The sequence below is a fragment of the Lutra lutra genome, chromosome 2, assembly GCF_902655055.1.
Source record: "Lutra lutra chromosome 2, mLutLut1.2, whole genome shotgun sequence".
Classification (NCBI taxonomy): domain Eukaryota; kingdom Metazoa; phylum Chordata; class Mammalia; order Carnivora; family Mustelidae; genus Lutra; species Lutra lutra.
Genome location: NC_062279.1, coordinates 28856484 through 28882200, shown reverse-complemented (window position 1 = coordinate 28882200; position 25717 = coordinate 28856484). Strand labels below are relative to the sequence as shown.

Genomic DNA, 25717 nt, shown 5'->3' with positions numbered 1-25717 from the left:
ATTTGAAAGTGAATGTGTATCTGAGGTATAAAGAAGAATTACATGATCATATTAATTACTGCAAAAAAAGCACTCAACTAAATTTAGCATTCAACTAGGTTCAACACTCAGGATAGAGACCCAGCAAACTAACAAGAGGGGAATTTCTTTAACTGGAGGAAAAATACATGTAGCTAACATCACTAAATGATGAACAACTGAAGCTTTCTCTATAAGACAAGACTGCAAGAACCTTCTCTTTTGCCATTCTTAACAACATAGTACTAGAAATTGTAGCCAGTGCAAAAAGGAATAAATTTAACTTAAAAGCAGAGATTGGAAAAGGAGAAATAAAATTGTTTCTGTTTGAAGGTCACATAATGCTCTACATAGGAAATCCCAAAGAATCTACAAAAAAAGAAAAAAAACTCTCTAATAAGTTCAGCAGGCTTCCTGGGTGCAAGATCAAAATAGAAGAACTGTAGAACCAACCTGAGTGTCGATGGATGGATGGATGGATGAAGAAGGTGTGGTATGTGTATGTACACTCACACACACACAAAAATTACTCAGCCGTAAAGAAAGAATAAAATATTGAATGTATATAATTGTTGAATCACTATGTTGTATATCTGAGCTAATGTAATACTGTGTATCAACTGTTTCAATTAAAAAAATTAATTGAATACATATTAGCTAAGAATACATGAAAATCAAAATATTAAACATAATGCCAATTATAATAGCTTAAAACTTGAAATACATTTTTATAAATCTAACAAAACATGTATAGTGTTTTTGTGCTTTAAGTGCAAATATTAGAGCACCTAGGTGGCTCAGTTGGTTAAACATCAGACTCCCAAGGGACACCTGGGTGGCTCAGTTGGTTAAGTGACTGCCTTCAGCTCAGGTCATGATCCCAGGGTCCTGAGATGGAGCCCCGCATCTGGCTCCCTGCTCAGCAGGGAATTTGTTTCTCCTTCTCCCTCTGCCCCTCTCCCCTCCGCCACCCCACCCTGTGCATGGAGCCTGCTTAAGATTCTCTTTCTCTCCCTCTGCTCCTCCCCCACCCTGCTTGTATGGCACTTTCTCAGATATACAAAAAAACAAACAAACTGCAAATGCTGATGAAAGAAATCAAGGAGAACTTGTTATTAGGGAGGTGTACTTATAGATTAGAAGACTCAGTGTTATGGATTAGAAGACTCAACATAACGAAGATACTGGTTTTCCATGAATTTAGATTTATTGCAGTTTTTCTCAAAATCCTGGCAAGTCTTTTTCTAAATAAACAAACTTATTTTCAAATTTACATGAGAAGGCAAAAAAACTAGAAATAGCTTAAACAATTTAGAAATAGAAAAGGAAAGTGTTTGTAATTACTCTGCTCAGTACTAAGGCTTACTATGTAGCTACAATAATCAAGATAGTGCAGCATTGGCAGAGGGATAGATCAATGGAGCAGAACAGAGATTCCAGAAATAGACCCACATTAATATGCTCATTTGATTTTCTTTCAGTTAATTTTTACAAAGTTATATTCAATCAAGAAAAGTAGTCTTTTCATCAGATGTTGCTGGAGCAACTGGACAACATCCATAGGCAAGAAAAGGAACTTCTCCCTAACTCACACAAAAAATAATTCAAAATCAATCATGGGTGAGCCCTTGGCTGCTCATTTGGTAAAGCATGCAACTCTTGATCTTGGGGTTGTGAGTTCAAGCTCCATGTTAGGTATAAAGATCACTAAAATAAATAAACTTTAAAAAAGATAAATTGGCTTCATCGCTCTTAAAAAACTTACTTTCTGAAAGACAGGTAAGTGAAAAGATAACTTAGAATGGAAGAAAATAGGGCTTTTGGGTTTGAGGGGTATAGTTTATACACAATGTTACATTATTTTCAGATGTACAACAGAGTGATTCAGCAACTCTATACATTATGCTGTGCTCACCACTAGGATAGCTCCCATCTGTTACCATACGACACTGCTACAGTACCACTGACTATGTTCCCTACTCTGTACATTTTCTCCCCCTGATTTATTCATTCCTTAACTAGAAGCCTGTATCTCCCATTTCCCTTTACCCATTTTGAACATCCTCCCATCCCATTTCCCTCAGGCAACCATCAGTTTTACTATGTATAGGTCTGATTTTGTTTATTCATTTTTTTTTGTTTTTAATTTTCCACATATAGGTGGAATCATATGGTATTTGTCTTTCTCTCTCTGACTTACTTAGCGTAATACCCTCTAGGTCCATCCATGTTGTTGCAAATGGCATGATCTCATCTTTTTAATGGCTGAATAATATTCCATTTTGTGTGTGGATATGCATGTGCGTGCGTGTGTGTGTGTGTGTGTGTGTGTGTGTGTGTGTATCATATCTTTACCCATTCATCTATTCTTGGACACCTGGGCTGCTTCCATATCTTGGCTACTATAAATAATGCTATAACAAACATAGGGGTGCTTGTACCTTTTCACATTTGTGTTTTCATTTTCTTTGGGTGAAAACCCAGTAATGAAATTATTGAATCATATGGTATTTCTATTTTTAATTTTTTGAAGAACTTCATTTCCACCAATAGTGCACAAGGGTTCTTTTTTCTCTACATCCTTGCCAACTCTTGTAAATCACATATATGAAAAGAACTCATATCCAGAACATATAAAGTACTTTCAAAACTCATTAGTAAGCTAAAAAAGGTGGTAAAACAATCCAGTTAGTGAGGAAAAAGGCATGAACAGACAATTCACCAAAGAGGATGTACAGATGGCAAATGAGAACATAAAAAGATGTTCAACATCATAGCCATTAAGGAAATGGAAACCAAAATGAGATATCACTATCCATTTGTTAAAACAGCTGAAATTAAAAGAATAACAATGCCAAATGTTAGCAAAGATATGGAGAAACAAAATAAGTCATCTAGCCAGTAGAAACCAGATACCTCAGCCACTCTTTGAAAAACAGTTCAATAGTTTTTTTAAAAAACTAAACATGGAACTACCGAATGACCCAGTAATTACACTTTGGGGGCATTTATCCCAGAGAAATGAAAATGTACATCCACACAAAAAAACTATACACAAATGTTCATAGCAGCTTTATTTGTAATAGCGAAAAATAGACAACCACCTAGGTTTATAACCAGTGAATGGTTGAACTATGATACATCCATACCATAGAGTACTTACTCAGCAATAAAAAGAAAACATCTATTGAAGTAATAACTTAGTTGGTTCTCAAAGGGATTATCCTAAATGAAAAAAGCCAATGTCCACAGGTCACAACTAAAACATTCTACTTATAACACATTCTTGAAATGACAAAATTTATAGAGATGGAGAATAGTAGTTTTCAAGATTGAGGCAGAGAAAGAATACAGTTATCAGTATGATTCTATTTCTAAAACACCTCAAGGAAGATCTTTGTGGGAGGAAACACTAGTGTATCTTGATTATGATGGTTGCCATGAATCTACACAAAGGACAAAATTTCACAGAACTGTACACACACAGGTGCCTGTAAAACTGGTAAAATCTTAAGATATGTGGATTTTAACCAACATCATTTTTCTGGTTTTGATATTATGTATGTCAATATGTAGATGTACAAAGATGTAGTTTTAAAGTCAAATAACCCCTTCCCTTTTCTTTATCTTTAGTTTACTTGTCATCTTGTTGCACCAATACTAGAGAGTATAGTTTCATACATGATACTCTTAACCAGTGCCAGCTTGATCTAGGCTGTGATCTACAATCATCATGGCGGTTTGGGGATACAAAACTGGTTCACAATGAGGAGTTGGAAAAAAACTTTACTTCTAAGAGGTAAGTTACTATGACCTAAAGAAGGTTGAGATTTTGGGTTATTTTTGCTCTGAAGTCATAAGAATTAGTAATTTCTACCATTTGAGTAGAAATTTGGTAAGTATTACTAAGAAAATAAGTACAGAGATTATTTATTATTTTGTTGGCTTCTCGTAGCCTTGTGTAATAGTGAAGAGCTAAGTGTAAGATTTTTTTTTTAAATTTATTTAACACAGAGAGAGAGATCACAAGTAGGCAGAGAGAGGGGGGGAAGCAGGGTCCCTGCTGAGCAGAGAACCCGATGTGGGGCTCGATCCCAGGACCCTGAGATCATGACCCGAGCTGAAGGCAGAGGCTTAACCCACTGAGCCACCCAGGTGCCCCTAAGTGTAAGATTTTGATTAATAAGTTTTACAGGTTAATGTAGACAGATTTCAGACACTTGTAATTTTTTTAATCTTGATAGTTTTTCAGAAGCTTACATCAGCACATTTATTAAGCACCCATTTTGTAGATTTCCTGTGCTTCCTGTGTAATATAAAATAGTTAAAGTATTCAGAAAATAACTTTTTTCCCTTGATTCAACTGTTCAGAGACTTAGCTGTTGTTTTAATTTGGCAGGATTATATCTGGCTATTTCCAGCTCTTCCACTAGAGCCACTTTTTCTTCTAAAATTTTTTTTATTTGAGTATATAACAGAGTGTTAAATTAGTTTAATTTTAATTTTTTTAAAAGGTACTGCTTATACTTTTTAGGAAGGTATAATCCATTATTTTGTTTTTATAAGAAAGGATAAAAGCACATGCAGAGCTCTCATTGTAAACATTTTATATTTATTAATCTAGATCTTATGTGAACACAATTTTACCTTTTTCATTTTCTGATTTTTTTCTCCTTCACTAATTGGTATTTAACTTAAAACCTAACTGTAGCTTCATCAAGGACCCCCACTTAGAACTTGTTTTAGAATGGTTTTGGTTTCTTTTTTTTTGTTTTAGAATTAATTCCTCTTGACTTAAACATACTTACCCTCTGATATCACTTTGAATTGGTAGAAATGACAGATGTAGTTGACAGCATTTCTGTCATCTAAAAAACAATAATTTTGAGCAGAAGTGGAATGGACTGGATATATCCTGCCACTTCCAGATTGAATTAAGAGTTTAATCAAAAATTAATTCCTGGTATTCTTTGATTTCAGTTCTTTTAGGCATTTTAAAATTTTGTCCTTTTTTATAATGCTCCCCTGCCCAACACTTAATTTACAACCTGTTGATGTTAGAGAAATTAGAAAAATTACCCAAAAATACACAATATGCTAGAACATTGCAAATAAACAACCACCCAGCAAATACTGATTTCTTAGTTATTTGTCCAATTAGACAAACTCATTTTTTCCCATAGTACTTTATACTCATTTAATAGGTCTTTTCTACCATATACTGGTTTTGTCTGATTTACCTGCTTCGTGAGTTTCTTCTTCCTTTTTTTCAAGATTTTATTTATTTTTTAGAGAGTGGTGGGAGGGTCAAAGGGAGAGGAAGAGAATCTCAAGCAGACTCCCCACTGAGCATAGAGCCTGGCGCCGGGATCTCTCTCACCACCCTGAGATCATGACCTGAGCCGAAACCAAGAGTTGGATGCTCAACTGAGTAAGACGCGCAGATGCCCCATGGTTTTTCTTTCTGTCATTCTATTTAGAGGAGTTATATCTATGGGCTCAGCAAAACAAGTATCTCCAAAGGATACCAATTTCCATTTCTTATCTGCATTCCATCTACCACTTCTTAAGTATGAAATCAGCAAAAGCATTAAAAATCTAAACATCTGTGTATTCCATCAGCTGTTAAAACATTTCAGTACCTGCTGTGTCAGACATCACATTTGATGACCCTTGAAGAACAATGAATGTTTTTTTCTGTCTTAAAGAGTTCACATTCTAGTTTAAAAGACATACAAGCAAATATAAAATAAAATGTTATAATAGAGATATAAGTCGGGGCACCTGGGTGGCTGGGGCACCTGGGTGGCTCGTGGGTTAAAGCCTCTGCCTTTGGCTCAGGTCATGATCCCAGGGTCCTGGGATCGAGCTCCACATTGGGCTCTCTGCTCAGCGGGGAGCCTCCTTCCTCCTCTCTCTCTGCCTGCCTCTCTGACTACTTGTGTTCTCTGTTTATCAAATAAATAAATAAAATCTTTAAAAATAATAAAGATATAGGTACACAGATGAGGGACTGATTATTCTTTTTTTTTTTAAAAGATTTTATTTATCTGAGAGAGAGAGAGAGAGAGCATGAGAAGAGGGAGGGACAGAGAGAAGGAGACTCCCTGCTGAGCAGGGATCCCGATGCAGGACTCGATCCTGGGACTCCAGGATCATGATCTGAGCCGAAGGAAATATTTACTTTTTTTTTTTTTTTAAGATTTTATTTACTTGAGAGAGAGAGTGTGTGCATGTACAAGCAAGGGGAACAGCAGGCAGAGGGAGAGGGATAAGCAGGCTTCCTGCTGAGCAAGGAGCCAGATGCAAGACTCTATTCCAGGATCATGACCTAAACCAAAGGCAGACACTTAACAACTGAACCACCCAGGTTCCCCTGGGACTGATTATTCTTAAGAGTTTTGAGAGATGCTTTGAAGCGTTAAGAAAATTGAGCTAGTCTTAATGGGTAAAAGAGAAACTGAATTATTCTTAAGTCCATTGCCTTATTTGTATCAGTTTGACCCTTTTTGTTTTAAAAAATTTTCAAATTTACATGAAAGGATATCATTTTAAAGATTTTCAGTACCTGGCTTAATGTTGTGACTGAATTAGTACTTGATATCTGTTTATGTCTCACTCCAGATGTAGTCTGAGCCATCTCTGGTTAATTTCATTTACTTTATCAATGATTGGTTCCAAGGGTGGGCAGAAATAAATCATTTTGGGTCAATAACACACTCAAGATGGATTGGCTTGGGACGTCTCTAGGAAAGAGAAGCCGTTTGTGAACCAAGGAAGCGTGTTTAAGTTACTGATAACACCCTTGTGAGGTAATAAAAAGACTAGTGTTAGGATGACCTTAAGGCTGAGGACAGAAGGACAAAGAGATGGAAAAAACCTGGATCCTTGCTGATATCTGGAGCCAAGAAATCTATCAACCCTGATAAAGGCTGCCTGATTTCTGAATTTCTTATAATAATAATAATAAGAAGAAGAAGTAGTCATCTTATATTTAGCCAAATTGAGCAAGTTTTTGTGCTTGAAGTCAACAGCATTTTAGCTGATAATTGCTTACTGGGAAAGGGGTACTGGCAAATTAGAGATTCTACACTATGGATTTAACTTGAAGACTGGGCAGTAAGGGTGCCAACTTGAGAAGTTGGTGATAATCCTTTACACCTTGTGCACAAATATTTGCTTCATGAGACTTTGGTTTTGGGCGATATACAGAAATTCAGGATGTTAAGGTGTGTTGGCCCTGTCCTGCTTGGACGCAAAAGGCCTTTAAAATTCAGATTTGGTAAGAAAGAGCCTTTCTTCTTATGATCTGGTATCACAGATCAGCTTCATAAGATTAGCCTGGAGTAAAGAATTCATCTTTTCCAAAGTTAGTTTGAATTTGGGTTTAAAAAGATTTAACAGGAAATAAGTGCTGCAAAGCACAATTCTGTTGCCTTCAACTTTCCCATACCTCCTTTTAAGTATTTTCTACCAGGTAAATGGGAAGTACTCAGGTTTATACAATAAAGATATATTTTAAAAATGCAATTGGGTGGAAGAAACGGATCGTTGCGAATTGGAGTGCAGTAAAGGCCATTTCAAATTCAGAGCCTTGGAGGGTGCAAAGGTTTCAGAGGTTTGCTGCCACAAGACTGAAAGTTCTAACTGCAATGATTGTCTAAACATGATCTTGCTATGGTTACTAGTCTTTGGAATTTTGAGGGTAGAGAATCCTAGCTTCTTTTCAATGAGATGTCCTGTTGCTAAGGGCCATTTAACACCATTAATGTGTCATTCTTCACTTTTCTGAATTTAATTGTAGTTATCCTATTATTTTCCCTTCACCAATGTATTTTTGGGTGTAGGTAACTTAATCTTATAGCTATACATTTTCAGAATGGATGATAACTATATAGATCTATATCCAGACCTGTTAGAAATGAAGGCATATTACTCCCAACATAGATCTGAAGTTGGGTGGTTCCCTTTCTGCAAGGTGGATTGAGGTTGTTTTGTGTGGCCATGAATACTTTTTAAAGTATATATGTTGGAAGAAGGACGTGTATAAAAGGTAACCAAGTTAGTAGACTGCAGTATCTCTAACAATTCTAAATCATCTTATATAATTTAAACTGTTCTTTGTCTTATTCTTTTTATTGGTTTACTGATGTACAAACCTAGTCTGTATAGGTCATTAGAACCCAGCATGAGACTTGCCTGGACATCCTGAGATGAAGTCAGTGTCTCTAATAAGGACTGCATGCAAGGAAGCTTATAGATCTAGCTGCTGCTTGACAGCATTTTAAAGACTTAAAGGAGCTAGACAAAGATAAAAACTGTGGACAGCAGTGTGGAGAATCAAGGCAGAGAAACAAATTCTTAATATTGTTGGGGAACTGAGTAAGTTCAGAATCTGCCTTCTGTAGGTAGAATAGTGTACCCCCAAAGATGCCCACATCCTGATTCTTAAAATCTGTAAATATGTTACTTTACATAACAAAAAGGATTCCGCAGATCTGGTTGACATCACAAACCGGCAGATGGTGATGATCTTGGGTTACCTGAGTGGGCCCAATATGAATGAGTGGGCTCATGATATGAGCTCTTAGAAATATAAGAGGACAACAGAAGAATGGGTCAGAGAGGAGACAGAAGAAAAATTTCAGAGGGATTCAGTCTGCTTTTTCTGGCTTTAATGATGGAGGAGAGAGGTGTTATGATTCAAGGAATGCAGGTAACTTCTAGAACTTGGGAGCAGCCTAGAAAGGAAATGGATGTTAGTCCTCCATCTGCAAATGATTAAATTTTGTGAACAAGAGATCCTCCCCCAGACCCTGAGACAGGAATACAATACAGATGACACCTTTATTTTAACCCATTGAGACTTATTGGACTTATGTCCCACCTAACTGAAAGATAATAAACTTGATTTGTTGGTACATCTGGGTGGCTCAGTTGGTTAAGTGGCCAACTTCTTGGTTTCGGCTCAGGTCATGATCTCAGAGTCATGGGATCAAGCCCCTTGTCAGGCTCCCCTCAGCCACAAGTGTGCTCCAGGATTCTCCCTCTTTTTTTTCCCCTCTCCTAGTTTGCCCTCTTTAAAATAAATAAATGGATCTTTTAAAAAAAGATTTTCTTCAATCCACTAAGTCTGTAAGAATTTGTTACAGCAGCAGTAGGAAAGTACTACACTGCCTTATCCAGACTTCTTGTGTGAAGTAGAAAGTTTTTTCCTTCCACCTTTATTGAAATATGATACACATATATATTATGAAATGTTTACTACGATAATGTTTGTTAATTCATCTTTTATTTCACATAATTAGCCATTTTGTTTTGTTGTTATGGTGAGAACATTAAAGCTCTATTCTATTTATTTTAAGCTAACTTTTGTTTTTTTTTTTAAGATTTTATTGAGAGCACAAGCACAAGTAGGGGGAGCAGCAGGCAGAGGGGGAACCAGGCTCCCCGCCAAGCAAGAAACCAGCTGCGGGACCTGACCCTGAGATCATGACCTGAGCTGAAGGCAGAGAGAGACTTAACCAAATGAGCCACCCAGCCATCCCAAAGCTCTATTCTTAGAACAACTTTCAAGTAAATGATACAGTATTATTAACTGCAGTTAGCATGCTGTCCCATAGATCCTCTGAACTTACTCTTATAATTGATATAAAGTTCGTACCCTTGACCAGCATCTCACCATTTCCCCCCATCTCTAGGCCTGGTAACCATCTTCTGCTGTTTTTATGAATTTGATGTTCTTAGATTCCACATGTAAGTGAGATTATATGGTATTAGTCTCTCTCTGACTTAACGCAATTCCCTCAAGGTCCACTCATTTTGTCACAGGCTGAAGGATTTCCTTCGTTTTTATTGCTGAATAATATTCCATGGTGTTTGCGTGAGAGCCCGATGTGGGACTGAATCCCAGGACCCTAGGATCATGACCTGAGCCGAAGGCAGCTGCTTAATCAGCTGAGCCACTCAGCATCCCTGTACCACATTTTCTTTATTGATTCATGTGTTGATGGATACTAAGGTTGTTTCTATGTCTTAGCTATTACAAGTAATGCTGGCAATGAACATGGTTGATACAGATATCTCTTTGAGGTAGCAGTTTCATCTACTTCAGATACATGCCCAGAAGTGGGAGTACTTGATCATAGAGTAGTTCTATTTTTAGTGTTTTCAGAAATTTCCATGCTGTTTTCCATAGTGGCATACCAATTTATATTTCTTTTAACAGTGCACCAGTGTTCCCTTTTCCCTACATCCTTACCAGCACTCTTTACCTTGTCTTTTTGAGAATAGCCATTTTGGCGAGTATGAGATGATATCTCATCATGTTTTTTGATCTGCATTTCCCTGATAATTAGTGATGTTGAGCACCTTGTTATGTACTTGGTGGCCATTTGTGCATTTTCTTTGGAAAATGTCAATTAAAGTTCTCTGCTATTTTTAAATGAGATTGTTGGTTGCTTTTGAATTGTATGTTCCTTATGTATTCTGGATATTAACCCCTTATCAGATACACAAATTGTAAATATTTTTTCCCACTCCATAAGTCAGCTTTTCCTTTTGTTGATTCTTTTTTGCTGTGCAGAAGTATTTCAGTTTGATACAGTCCTACGTGCTTATTTTAGCTTTTGTTGCCTTTGCTTTTAGGGTCAGATCCAAAAAAATCATTGCCAAGACCAATGTACAGGAGCTTACTGCCTGTTTACTTCCAGGAGATCATTGTTTCAGATCTTACATTTAAGTCTTTTATCCATTTTGAGTTAATTTTTATGCCTGGTATAAGAAAGTGGTATAGTTTCACTCTTTTGAATGTGACTGTCCAGTTTTCCCAACATCATTTATTGAAGAGACTGTCCTTTTCCCACTGTATATTCTTGGCTTGTCATAAATTAACTGATTGCATATGCCTGGGTTTATTTCTGGGCTCTTTGTTCTGTTCCATTGATCTGTGTCTGTTTTTATGCTAGTACCATGCTGTTTTGATTTTTATTATTTAGGATTTTATTTATTTATTTGTCAGAGAAAAAGAGACAGAGAGGACATAAGCAGGGGGAGAGGCAGGCAGAGGTAGAAGCAGGCTCCCCACTTGAGCAAGGAGCCGGATGAGGGACTCAATCTCAGGACCCTAGGATTGTGACCTGAGTTGAAGGCAGATGCTTAACTTACTGAGTCACTCAGGCGTCCCAGTTTTTATAGCTTTAAACTGTAATTTGAAATCAGGGATCATTGTGCTTCCAGCTTTGTTCTCTCTCAAGATTGCTTTGGCTATTCGTGATCTTTGTGGTTCCATACAAGTTTAGGATTATTTATTCCATTTCTATGGAAAATGCCAGTGGAACTTCAGTAGAGATTGCATTGAACTATAGATTGTCTTGGGTTGTGTGGCCTTTTTAAAAATGTTAATTTTTCCAGCTCATGAGCACAGACATTCTTTATATCTGTGTCTTCTTCAGCAAATGTCAGTTTTCAGTGTACATGTCTTTCCCCTCTTTGGTTAAATTTATTCCTAGGTATTTTATTCTTTTCAATGTAGTTGTAAATGGGATGGTTTTCTGAATTTCTCTTTCTGATAGTTCTCTTTAGTGTATAAACATGTAAAATTTTTCTGTATGTTGATTTTGTATGCTACAGCTTTTCTAAATTCATTTGTTCTAAGAGTTTTTTAGTGGAGTCTTTAGATTTTTCTGTATGTAATATCGGGGTCATCTGCAAACAGAGATTGCATTTGCTTCTCCCTTTTATCTCTTTTTCTTACCAATTTGTCTAGGATTTCAATACTATGTTGAATGTTTAGAGTAATTTGAATTCTTAGCAGTATAAATCCTATATCTCCATTTCCTTGTGCAAGTTACCGGAAGTTCACTCTATGCCTTTGGTGGAGTCATACTTCACTGATTCTTCATAATCTTTAAAGCTTTGCATAGGTGTCTATAAATTTGAAGAAGTGGTCATGTCTTCCAGAATTTTTATGTTGAACTTCGGTAAGTATAGACCTTCACCTGCAAGTGAGGACATGGTAGAGTGTGCTCTGGTGCAGGGTGCCAAGTGTAGGGCATGTAGTTGCTTCAGGTCTAGGGGGTGGATGACAAATCTTGGATCAGTCCTTGGCCTGTACATTATGAGCAGTTGTGTGGTCTTTGGTGAGTGCTCCTAGGCATTCACATATGCTGCAAGGCTGTTGGGGTTCTCAGCATCTCCTCCTGGTCCATCAGCTGGGGACCAGAGTAAGCAGTGGTAGTGGCCAGAGTCTGCCATATGGACACACTCATTTGCAGGTGCCTGTGTTGTGGCAGGGTCCAGTTGCTAACACATGTGTAGTGGTGAGTGCCAGGGTAGGCAGCAAGGGCCAGCCAAGAACATGTGCACTGGCAGCTGTGGGGATCCTGGCTGTTGTTCATTACTGTGTTGGCAGTATCTTGCCCTGGACACACAGCAGTGTGGAGGTTAATGATGGGGATTAGGCCAGAGGGTATTCAGGTGCATAGCTAGAGTGGCTAGGTAGGTACAGATGAACCTAGTGATACAGGACAGTGACATATGATAGAGCTTGCTCTGGCCCACATACCGCTATAGGAGTCTTGGGTATGGAAGTGGTCTAATGTGGCTGCAGGATATTGCCATGGTGTGCGCACAGCAGTTTAGGCTGGTGACAGATGTTTAGTCAACAGCATCTAAGTACACAGCTGGAGGAGCTAGCCCTGAGCACCTGCATCCTAGTGAGTGTCAGCTATAAGAATCTAAGTTGGTGTGGTTGCACTCTAGGAGTCAGAGTCCTTGGCGGGCTTCTCGTGGAAGGCGGGTGGGAAGACATAAGCTGACTGGTGTCAACAAGTATAAACACCTGTGGGTCTGAGGCTAGTGATATTTGCAGGGGTATGCTGCAGCCACAGTGGCTGTTGGTTTCTTCAGTAGTGAAAGCTAATGATGTTTGCTCAGCAGTCAGTGGGAAGGTGGTTGCTCCTGCTGTATAGCTCCTGTTGGTAGCCTCTGCTTTTTTTCGTTGTTCCTAGCCATCTCTTTGTGTCTCAGCTTTGCCATTCCCTGTTTGGAGTAAAACAAAAGCAGATCCTTGATTCTCCATGCAGTGCCCCAAAGGGCTGGGGAAACTGGCTACTTACCTCACTCTCACTTTCCTGGTGAGGAGAACTCTCTATCTAGGGAATTCCTCTTGACACTGAGCAGTGCCTGCTCAGTATGTGGAACGGTACAGGCAAATTGAAGCTGTTCATCCTTCCCTTTTTGCACAGTTATTCTCTAGCTTTCTATGCCACCATGTGCTGAAGTTTCTTAAGTGACCTCCAAAGCTCTCCCAAAGCTGTTTTTGTTCATAGGTAGCTATCTAATGGTTGATCTTTGTTGCGGGGGCCGGAGGGTGGGGTCTGCTATGCTACCATCTTTGTGACGTCACTACCCTTGAATCAAAAATGTACTTCTTCTGGGGTGCCCTGGTGCCTCACTTGGTTAAACATCCATCTTGATTTCAGCTTGGGGTTGTGGGGTCAAGCCCCATGTTGGCCTCTGTTCTGGGCTTGGGATTCTCTCTCTCCCTCGCCCTCTGGTCCTCCCCATACCCATTTTCCCTCTCCCCCCACTCCTAAAAAAAAATTTACAGTACCAGGGTGGCTCAGTTGGTTAAGCATCTGCCTTCAGCTCAGGGCATTATCCCAGGGTTCTGGGATCAAGCTCAAAATCCAGCTCTCTACTCAGCAGGGAGTCTGCTTCTCTCTCTCCCTCTGTCTGCCACTCTACCTGCTTGTGCTCTGTCTCTCTGTCAAATAAATAAATAAAATCTTTTAAAAAGAAAAAAAAGAAATTTACTTCTTCTGTGAGCTTAGTTAAATCCCAATTTTTCTTACCTTGTTTATGCTTCTTTTCACACATTGTACTTCCTGCCAGGTAGAGATGGATCACTTACCAGCCATCTTATGGATTTGAAAACAATTAAATTCTTTTTCCAGCTCTCCAAAGCCAATTATTTCATTTTCTTTAACTATTTCCTAAAAGACATACTTAGCTGAATACTTGTATTCTCTCCTCCACACACCCAAGTACCTAAATAGAGTTCTTTTGTTTCCCGTTAAACTTTGAGATATGATACTGAAAGTGTTTCATTTACTCAACAAAAAATTATTTACTACCTATTATATACAAATCTCAGAAATCTATTCTATGTAATGTAATTATGATCTGGGCATTCCATCTGAGGCACTTAAACCTTATACTTTGTTGTAGTTGGTTTCAGTAGGTAGATAAACTTCACAGTAGCACACAGTCATTTCTTTTTTTTTTTTCCTTAAGATTTTATTTATTTATCTGGGAGAGAGAGCATGAGAGGGGAGAAGGTCAGAGGGAGAAGCAGACTCCCCACAGAGCTGGGAGCCCGATGTGGGACTCCATCCCAGGACTCTGACATCATGACCTGAGCCGAAGGCAGTGGCTTAACCAACTGAGCCACCTAGGCGCTCCGTACACACAGTCAATTCTAAGGTCATGGTCTTCCAAAATATATCCAGAATTCTTTTTTTTTTTTTTTTTTTAACATTATTCTTTTTTTTTTTTTTTTTTTTAGATTTTTTATTTATTTATCAGAGAGAGAGGAAGAGAGAGCAAGCACAGGCAGACAGAATGGCAGGCAGAGGCAGAGGGAGAAGCAGGCTCCCCGCCGAGCAAGGAGCCCGATGTGGGACTCGATCCCAGGACGCTGGAATCATGACCTGAGCCGAAGGCAGCTGCTTAACCAACTGAGCCACCCAGGCGTCCCTATATCCAGAATTCTATCCACTCATTTGTTGTGTTGTGTTAACTTATACATAACTTCTCTGTCCATATGAATTTTCTTATCTAAGTTTTTTATGTTTATTAACATTTAATAAAATAGTGGTTAAAAAAATGACCAACCCGGGACACCTGGGTGGCTCAGTTGGTTAAGCTGCTGCCTTCAGCTCAGGTCATGATCCCAGCGTCCTGGGATCCAGTCCCACGTCGGGCTCCTTGCTCAGCGGGGAGCCTGCTTCTCCCTCTGCCTCTACCTACCACTCTGTCTGCCTGTGCTCATGCTCGCTCCTGCTCTCTCTCTCTCTTTCTAACAAATAAATAAATAAAATCTTTAAAAAAAAAAAATGACCAACCCACAACCAAGAGTATATCTATAGGTTAACTCTCGAGTGCTGGGTTGATTTAGAACTTTCCACTCCAGAGCTTAAAGTATGTATAAGATACAGGGCCTGACAGATTGTGACACTTACTCCTTATTAGTATTAGTGCATAAAAACATGAGTAAATATTTCTGGAAAATTATTCTTAACTATTATTTGTCTTTTATCTTTAAGATAATATAAATATCCTGTTAGCACAGAATTTGATTGGCATTAATGTTTCTTGGTAATAATGCAGGCAGGCTGGGTCCTCGGACCCAGAGAGGGTTCCCATAGGACCATCCAGCAGGGTCCTTGACTTCATGCGGGAGAGAAAATAAATGCAAGCCAGGAAGTGAAAACAGAGTTTATTAAATAGCATAAGTGGCAGGCAGAGTAGCAGACAGAATATGTGGGAGTTCAGAGAGTAAAGGAGAATGAGTCTCATCACATGGGGTTAGGCAATTATATTGGAAAGAGGTTAAGGGTATGTTTTCTCTCAGGAATCCAGGGTAAGGTCCAGTCAGAGGCAAGTACCAAGTGAATAATAGGTGTATTTTATAAATCACCGAAGGTAGGAGTTATTGATGCGAGCACTGGCCAAGGTTTGTTTGCAGCTAATAGCCTGGAATGTGTTTGGGGTCCAACTCTTAGATGTTACCTCATGTTTGGGGGCCTAGGACAAGAATGATTAACTTTCTTGTTTCCCACTTAGGATGGGAACATAGCTTCTTTGGTTTATTCAGATGCAGAATATCAAACAAAAGTAAATGGGGCCTAGCAGAACAACAGCAGAGATGGAACCTTTCTAAAAATGGAGTCTCTTCAGCTTCCTCTCTCACTAATAGGTCACTTTGTATGTATTAGGTCTTTATATTCTTATTTGTTTACATGTCACTACAAAAAAGGCTATTCAAATTCATATTACCTGTGATATCTGAAATGGAAGTCTTGAGACTCCGAGCTTCAGTCATTTTAATAAGTTAACATAGATCCTAGTGTCTGATAACTCTGAAGAGCCAGCCTTTTAATAAAGCTTCTAAAGACACCAAAAAATAATCCAATTTAAAAATGGGCAGAAGACATGAATAGACATTTCTCCAAAGACAACAGATGCCCAACAGACAGATGAAAGGATGTTCGGTATCATTCATCATCAGGGAAATGTAAATCAAAACTACAATGAGATATCACCTCACACCAGTCAGAAGGGCTGAAATCATCAACACAAGAAACAACAGATATTGGTTGAGGATGTGGAAAGAGGGGAACCCTCTTGCACTGTTGGCAGGAATGCAAACTGATGTAGCCACTCTGGAAAGCAGTATGTAGGTTCCTCAGAAAGTTAAAAATAGAACTACCCTATGATCTAGCCATTGCACTATTAGGTATTTACCCAGAGAATACAAAAACACTAATTCAAAGGAATCTAAGTACCCCATTTATTGCAGCATTATTTACAACAGCCAAATAATCGAAGCAGCCCAGGTATCCACTGACAGATAAATAGAAAAGAAGATATGGTATATACACAAGAGAATATTATTCAGCCATAAAAAAAGAATGAAATCTTATCATTTGCAATAACATGGATGGATCTAGGTTAAGTGAAATAAGCCAGTCAGAGAAAGACAAATACCATAGAATTTCACTCATATGTGAAATTTAAGAGACAAAACAAAAGTACAAAGGAGAAAAAAAGACAAAAAACAGACTCTGAACTATAGAGAACAAAGATGGTTACTATAGGGAGGCGGGAAGGGGTGGGTGAAATAGGCAAAGAGGAACAAGAATACACTTACTTGACGGGCACTGAGTACTATATGGAATTTTGAATCATTATATTATATACCAGAAACTAATATAACGCGGTATATTAACTACAGTGGAATTAAAATTTTTTGAAAACTTCTAAAGAGTAATTTTTTATTGCTCGTTTTTGTCTAAATCATATTTAGTCCTAAATGTTTTTCAGATGTTACTCTGAAAACATAGATTGAAAACAAAATATCCAGTATTATTACTAATTCGAAACTCAAGGAATACTTTCTACTTTAATTTGTAAAGCTTTTTAGAGCTCTGGGTCAAATCTTTATTAAGTTATATTTTTACATTTTACATTTTAGTTAGTCCTTTAAGAGAATATAATGTTAAGCCAGTAAGATATCTAAGTAACACAAAGAATTACTTAGCTCACATGTCAATGATATGTGCCACTGTTGAGAAACCCTGCTCTAGGGTTTATACAGTGTACCTTCACATAATGTTATATTCATGTGTAGTGTAAGAATCTTACAACAGTGAACATTTCCTTCCTTCCTCCCATCCTTTGTGCTATTATTGTTAGTACTCCCACATGGGAATTCCTTCTAGGCACGCTCAGAAAATGAATGCTTTTCCAGAGTCTAGGAAAAAACGAGTTGAGAAATTGGGGAAACAGAAAAAAGTACTCTAATTCTTCTGTGATATTTAAACCCTATCAACATGGAGATCTTAGTGGTTCATAGAATCTACTGATGTCAAGTTGCAAGCAGGAGCAGAAGATAATGATATGTGGAGTTGATAGTTAAGTTTGATATTTCCAGGAATTGGGACAAAGTTGTCATGATCTAATCAGTTATTCTTGCTTGTAACTGTTGCCATGTGGTTTGTGGCCTTGTGTACTGTAAACAGGAAGTTATTCATGCAAATAAAATAAATACTAATATGCTAATGTGCTTAGTATACTTAATACAAACTCTGAGTAGTATTCCAGGAAATAAAAAATATTGGTAGCAATGTGGCATTCAAGAACAATTTTCCTTTTGTGGTATACACCTTACTTTACTCTAAGTTATGAGGTTCTCCACTGCTGATAATGATTTGGAAGCACACCTCTGTCCTAGCAATTGGACGTCTCTACTGTATCACCTAGTGTGGCAGTTCTTGCTGCTACTACACCTGAGCAAGCCTTCTAGATTGCTTGTCTGTACTGTTAAGTGGTTCTTAAAAAAAAAAAAAAAAAAGATTATTTGAGAGCAGGAGAGAACATGAGGTGGGGAAGGAGCAGATGGAAAGGGAGAGGCATACTCCTCACTGAGCAAGGAACCTGATCCAGGGGTTTGATCCCAGGACTCTGGAATGATGACCTGAGCCAAAGGCAGGCGCTCAACCAACTGAGCCACTCCAGCGCCCCCAGTTAAATGGTTCTTGTGGCGTATAGTCAAAATTTCAAGAGTGTATGTACTTCAGATTATAATCTTTTGAGGATGATTCTTAATTTTCTGACTTATGTGATAGGAGTGCTCTGTAATCAAATTCTAGTCTGTTTCTCCAGCTGCAGCCTGGATCCCTGAACAATGGAGAATGTCCCTAATAATTTATCATATTTGTGTCTATATATTTATTTAAGAAATGCACGTTCTTTCATCCATAGACAAGTAAGTGAGAACTTGAGCTCTGGAACTTAGCAAACAAAACTTCACATATATAATTCCAGCTCTTGTCGCCTTGCTATTTTGGCAAGTTATACTCTCTGAACTTCATAATCCTCATTTTAAAAATGAGTATAACAGGCCAGGAGGATGAGGGGAAAAAATGATTATAAAAACAACAATAAAATAATGATAGCAATCAATTCTTGGAAAATTCAGAAAAATTTTACAAAAATGCTTGAAAAGGGTAAGTCTTAGCATGCTGGGTATTTTAGTAGTATTTGAGAAATACTAGCCCTTATTACCACTGCCCTATACAGAAAGTAGTCCATAATTCTGGACGAGTAGTTATCTACGTCTTGAATTCTTTCCTTAGATGATTTTCAGCCTAATTTGTTATAGAATGGTGATGTTTCTGAATGTTACCAGTAATTGTCTTGCTTTCTAACTGTAGCAAACTGAAATATTTATCTTCACCTTGAAAATTCTGTCAGTATTCTCATTTAACTACACACAGTTTGTTTTGCTTTAGGTCAGAGATGCGTGAGAGTGGAAGACATGGCAGAGAACTTGAAGAACATTTCTGCTTTTTAGCACTTCCTCAGAATGATGTGGCTGAAATATATCAAAATGGGATAAGTACCAGAACATCTACATTGAAGATATTAGGAAATCCTCTTCTTGGAATTTATGTATTTAAACATGTTGATGTTGCTTTGAATTATGCTCATAGTAGAAGCATTACTGTAGAAAGTATTATAATTTTTAAGGTAGGTAGCAGAAAACAATTACTAAATATTGTACTCACTTACTTACTTACTTTAAATTGACCTGAACATATCTCCTTTCAGTATGAATTATTATGTTTTTAAGTTGTATTATATAAAATAAATAGTATATATATATTACTTTCATCATCATTATCATTTGAAATTTTCCCCTATTTCTGACTTTAGTTGGGTATGTGGCATAAAACAAAACTCCCAAGTAAGCAAACACAGCCTGTATCATCTTTGTCTTTCCAATTTACATCTTTTTCTGTCTTAAATAATCCTTCTTTCTCTTTTTTGTTCAGACCATAATTAATACCAGAGTGTTTTAAGTGTTTTTCTCCAAAACATTGATTATAGTAATTCTGGCTTAAGCAAAAGTTACTAAACTCTTAATCTTTATTTTCATTAATAGTATTATACAAAGTTAATTTCTTTTTGTTTTAATTTTTTATTGAAGTATAATTGACTTACATTATATATCACATTAGTTTCAGGTTAAAACATAATGTTTCTTAGTTCTCATAATTTTGCCATGCTTATATAAGATGTTAACTTTAGGGAAAACTGGATACAAGTATCTAGGACCTCTGAACTAGTTTCCCAACCTTTTTGAAAGTTTAAAATTACTCAAAATTGAAAAGAAATAAGTCTTACCAAATCTTTTTTTTTTTTAATTTATTTATTTAACAGACAGAGATCACAAGTAGGCAGAGAGGCAGGCAGAGAGAGAGAGAAAGGGAAGCAGGCTCCCCGCTGAGCAGAGAGCCTGACGCGGGGCTCAATCCCAGGACCCCGCGATCATGACCTGAGCCGAAGGCAGTGGCTTTAACCCACTGAGCCACCCAGGCGCCCCAGTCTTACCAAATCTTAAAGCATCAACTAACTGGTTAAGATACACTTTTATGGTTAATTGTAGCTTTGCCAGGACTACTGAAATTATATTATGTAGGCAGGATCCTCAGGTTTGTAACATAGGATGGGTACATATAAAACCAGTGCTTCCTTTGGAATAATTCCTTAGTGTTTAGGCTTCAAATATTATCAAATTTGTAAGGCACAATTTTTATATTAAAAAGTAATACAGGAGCGCCTGGGTGGCTCAGTGGGTTAAAGCCTCTGCCTTCGGCTCAGGTCATGATCTCAGAGTCCTGGGATAGAGCCCCACATCGGGCTCTCCGCTCAGCAGGGAGCCTGCTTCCTCCTATCTCTCTGCCTGCCTCTCTGCCTACTTGTAATCTCTGTCAAATAAATAAATAAAATTTAAAAAAAAAATTTAAAAAAAAGTAATACAAACTGATTTTAGAAAATGTGGTGCATACCAAGAAGTTCCAAAAAGCCCATTAATAACAACAGTTCATTTTTTTATATATCTATAGTCTTGCTTGTGTATGCAGATATGCATGTATAATGGTAATTAAAATATATTCTTTGTGTACTATATAACTTTTTTTCATTGATTATAAGACAGATTTTTCATTGCATTAAATAATTATTCTTCTCTAAAAGCTTTTTTTAAAAAGATTTATTTACTCATTTATTTGACAGAAAGAGATCACATGTAGGCACAGAGGTAGGCAAAGAGAGGGGGAAGAAGGCCCCCCGCTGAGCAGAGAGCCTGATGCGGGGCTCGATCCCAGGACCCTGGGATCATGACCCGAGCCGAAGGCAGAGGCTTTAACCCACTGAGCCATCCAGGCACCCCTCTAATAGCTTTGTTTTTAAGGTTTTCTTTTTTTTTAGGTATAATCTTTACAACCGACATGGGGCTCGAACTTACAACACCAAGATCAAGAGTCACATGCTTTACCAGCTGAGCCAGCCAGACACCCCTCTAATAGCCTTTTGAATAACTGACTACATAGTATTCTACTATATAGCTCTCATAAATTTGCATAACAAATTTTTAAAATTGGGGATATAAATTATTTGGTTTTTTGTTTTATACTTTTAATATTACTTTGATCATCCTTATAGGTGTATTTTTACACACCTATTTGCTAAGAACTAATTGCTTAATTCCTACCAGGAAATCAGATTAGGAGCCAAAGCTATGTATACTTTCACAGCTTTCAATATGTAACGTCCAGCTGTCCTGAGAAAGGTTATGTTAATTAACATTTTTTTTAAATGTTTTTTAATCTTTTTTTAAAAGATTTTATTTAGTTATTTGAGAGTCAGAGATAGGGACAGAGATAGCGAGAGAGCGCAAGCAGGGTGGAGATGGAGAAGCAGTCTTCCCCCAAGCATGGAGCCCAATGCAGATCTTGAAGTGGGCCTTGATGCAGGGTGCTGGGATCATGACTTGAGCAGACGCTTAAGGCAGACACTTAACCAACTGGAGCATCCAGGCGCCCCTTAATTGACATTTCTATCCACAGTGTGTAAGAATGTTATCTCACAACCCTCACTTTATATATTATACTTTTAAATCTTTGCCGGTCTTGTTCTGTAATAGTTTGTAATCATTGGTTCAGTTTTTTCTTTCATAGTTACTGCTGAGTTTAAACATTCTGCATATATTTATTAACGATATTTAGTGAGGGGTGTTTGGCTGGCTCAGCAGGTGGAGTGTGCAATTCTTGATCTTAGGCTTTTGAGTTCCAAGCCTACATTGGACATGGAGCTTACTTTAAAAAATCTTTTAAAAATTAAAAAAAAAAACAGTAGTTACTGATTTATATCATTTTTTCCGAATATACTTTCAATTATATTTTATCACTTAATATTCCTTTTTTTAAAAATAAACTTTTTGTATTGGAATAAATTTAAATTTACAGAAAAGTTACAAAGATAGTACAGAAAGTTCCTGTATACATTTCACTTACCGTCCCCCTAATATTAGCATTTCACATTGCTATAACACTTTCATCAAAATTAAGAAAACAGCATTGTATATGTCAGTTCTATTTCAGTAAGAAAACAAAAATAATAAAATGAAAAGGCTAACATTTATTCAGTACCGTTAACTAAGCTACAGACTTTATTTGGATTTTGCCTGTTTTTCTACTATTTTTTTCTCTTCCAGGACCCAAATGCAGGATACCACATTACTTTTAGTATTGTATTTTAGTATTTTAATTTTGAACGAATGTATTATTATATTGAAAAAGCAGTAATAGAATTACTGTGTGTACTTGTCCTATTGTACTTTCTTCCACCTTACTTTTATCAGTTAATTATGTTCATGGTTTTATTTCAAGATTTTATTTATTTATTTATTTGAGAGAGAAAGTGCACAAACAGGGGATGATAGGAACAGAAGGAGGAAAACAAGCAGACTCTGTGTTGAGCACAGAGCCAACATGAGGCTGGATTCCAAGACCCTGGGATCATGACCTGAGCCAAAGGGAGATGCTTAACCAACTGAGCCATCCCGGCTCCTCTTGTTTACTTTTCCATACACAGCCACCTAAGTGTTCCTCAGTATATCCTACTCAATGCAGTATCTTCACCCTGATCCAAATTAGTAGGTTAATATTGTATGTATATGATATGTCTTAGTCTTATTTTATTTCATTTTTAAAATTTTTTATTTTAATTATAATATAGTTAACATACAGTGTTATTTTAGTTTCAGGTACAATACAGTGATTCATAAGGTCCATATATTACTCAGTGCTCATCAAGATAAGTGTACTCAGGGCCCCTGGGTGGCTCAGTTGGTTAAGCATCTGATTCTTAATTTCAGCTTAGGTCTTGATCATGAGTTGGTCATGAGTTCCATCCCTGCATTTGGGCACCACACCTCTCCCCCTCCAAAAAAAAGATGGGTGCTCTTAATTCCCTTCACCTATTTCACCCACTCCCCTCCAATCAGTAGGTTGTCTTTTAGTATACTCATTTGTTTTTGATGTACAAATAAATGTTTTGGAATATTTTATAGTTTTATGTTTTTGGTTTATGGGTTCTTGGCATATATGCTTAGAAAAGAATTCTCACTTTGAGGTTAGATAGTGACATTTCTTTCTACAGTGATTGCATTACCTAAATATTTAACTTGTTTGGCATTTATTTTGGTCTATATATGAGAAGGGAATTTAATTTTTTCTGTTGTCTCATATCATTTATTGCTTTTGCTTTACTTATTTCAAATGTTAGTTTTAACATTATATTTTTATAGATTATTGTACTTATCTGGGCCTTTTTATTTTGTTCATTTTCTCCCTCTGCCTTTTTTGTGGAGTACCATCCTTTTAAAAAACACTTAGGGGTCCGGAGTGGCTCATTTGGCTGAGTGTCCATCTCTTGATTCTGGCTCAGTTAATGATCTTGGTATCCTGAGATATGGAGTCCTTCCTCAGGCTCTGTGCTGGACGTAGAGCCTGCTTGGGATTCTCTCGTCTCTCTCTGCCCCTTCCCTGATATCACTTTCTCTCTCTCCTTCTCTCTAAATATTAAAAAACAAAAACATTTAATACCTTGGAAGTTCAAGTCACATCCCCTCTTCCACATTCTTTTATCTCTGACCCAACATTTTTTTTCTAAAAAAAATTTTTTCAGGTGCCTGGGTTGCTCAGTTGGGTAAGCAACTGCCTTCGGCTCAGATCATGATCCTGGAGTCTTAGGATTGGATCCCACATCAGGCTCCCAGCTCCATGGGGAGCTCCTCTCTCATGCTCTCTCACTCTCTCTCTCTCTCAAATAAAATTTTCAAAAAAAAATTTTTTTTCAAAATTTTCTGGGCTATTCTTATTTGTTCAGTTGTCCAAATAAGTTTTTAGACTAAAATTCATTTCTACATATAGATTTTCTAAAATTTTAGTTACAATTACTATAACCTTAGAGTTTAATTTAGAAAGGGAATTGGCATGATTAATAATAAGTCATCCTATTCATCTGGGACATGGATTATCTCTCCATTTTTATTTGTGTCTTTTAAAAAAGATTTATTTAGCCTTACTTTATGTTCTAGCATGGGAGTTTAAAATGTTCTGGTGTATTCGTATTTTTATGGACCTTTTTTCTTTTTTTCTTTTTAGGTTCTCTTTGGGAAAGTGAAGAAAATTCAGCCTTCGGTGGATAAAAACAAAGTTTCTTTGGATCCTTCTCCTAACTTTGATTGCCATATGTCCAGAAGCATACCTTCTCTGAAAGATACCATTGAGTTACAAGCCTACAATTCAGCGGTATGTTAACTTTTTGGATCATTTGACTACTTGGAAGTGACATGGTTCACACTGTATGATACCTGACTAAAAACAGCTTCTCAAAATATTAAATGAAAATCTCTTAATTTATTCAAATAATAAGACCTTAAATAAAATAAATAGGGGCACCTGGGAAGCTCAGTTGGTTAAGCGGGTGCCTTAGGCTCAGGTCATGATCCCGGGGTCCTGGGATCAAGCCCTGCTTCAGGCTCCCTGCTCAAGGGAGCCTGCTTCTCCCTCTCCCTTTGCCTGCTGTCCCCCTGCTTGTGTTCTCTCTCTGTCAAATAAGTAAATAAAATCTTTATTTTTAAAAAGACCTTAAGTAAATAGTGAAAGGTGCTTTAATATTTGTGATCTAGGAATGTTAGTAGTTCCCAAATTTACATTTAACTAGTTAGTGTTCAGAATACAGTGGATGGTTTCTTTTATTTAGTTGTTCCGTAGATTGATTCCTAGCTTGCAGAACATGTCAACTTTTTTATAACAAGCTATTTTGAAATAATGTTGATCTTCTCTACTTTGCAACAGGAGAAAGACTTAACATGTTCATCATTACATGTGAAACGCTCATTTTCTGTCATAATTGCTAAGACAGTAGACCATTCATCTTCTTTAGAAGATTAAATTATATGTAATAGACACTGAATATCAGCATATAAATGATTAAATGAAGATAAATTTTCTAGAAGTGTATATATGCTCCCAAATGTAAAATGTATTGAGCTATTTTTTTTTAAAGACCTTATTTATTTGACAGAGAGAGAGATCACAAGTAGGCAGAGAGGCAGACAGAGAGAGAGGAGGAAGCAGGCTCCCCACCAAGCAGAGAGCCCGATGTGGGGCTTGATCCCAGATCCGGAGATCATGACCTAAGCCGAAGGCAGAGGTTTAACCCACTGAGCCACCCAGGCACCCTGAGCTATTAATATTTTTGCAATTAACTTTTTCTTCCAACTAAAACACTATAGGTGTTCATAACATATGCAAAACATTGAACTTTTAGTGGAAAAATACTTGGTTGTTTAAAACAGACGGTTTCTGCTGCTCCCCACATTGATACCCTACCAAGTAAAATATATGTGGTTGGGGGAAAAATTTATACTTAAAAAAATCTAGAGGGGTACCTGGGTGGCTCAGTTGTTAAGCATCTGCCTTCAGCTCAGGTCATGGTCCCGGGGCCCTGGGATTGAGCCCTGCGTTGAGCTCTCTTCTCCGCAGGAAACCTTCTCCCT

At 37.4% G+C, this 25717-nt stretch overlaps 1 protein-coding gene across 8 annotated transcripts in view; it reads left to right on the top strand.

The window, feature by feature from the left end:
• TEX15 (testis expressed 15, meiosis and synapsis associated) overlaps positions 1-25717 on the top strand; it is an 88073-nt gene that overhangs the window by 35459 nt on the left and 26897 nt on the right. For 7 of the 8 annotated variants that reach the window (XM_047716782.1, XM_047716798.1, XM_047716792.1 and 4 more), the window contains 3 exons: positions 3652-3817; positions 19098-19335; positions 24318-24464. In XM_047716782.1, coding sequence (XP_047572738.1) covers positions 3652-3817; positions 19098-19335; positions 24318-24464 — 551 coding nt within the window. Of the gene's footprint in view, positions 1-3651; positions 3818-8612; positions 8735-19097; positions 19336-24317; positions 24465-25717 lie in introns of those variants that run through there. The other variant, XM_047716823.1, reaches the window with a different exon arrangement.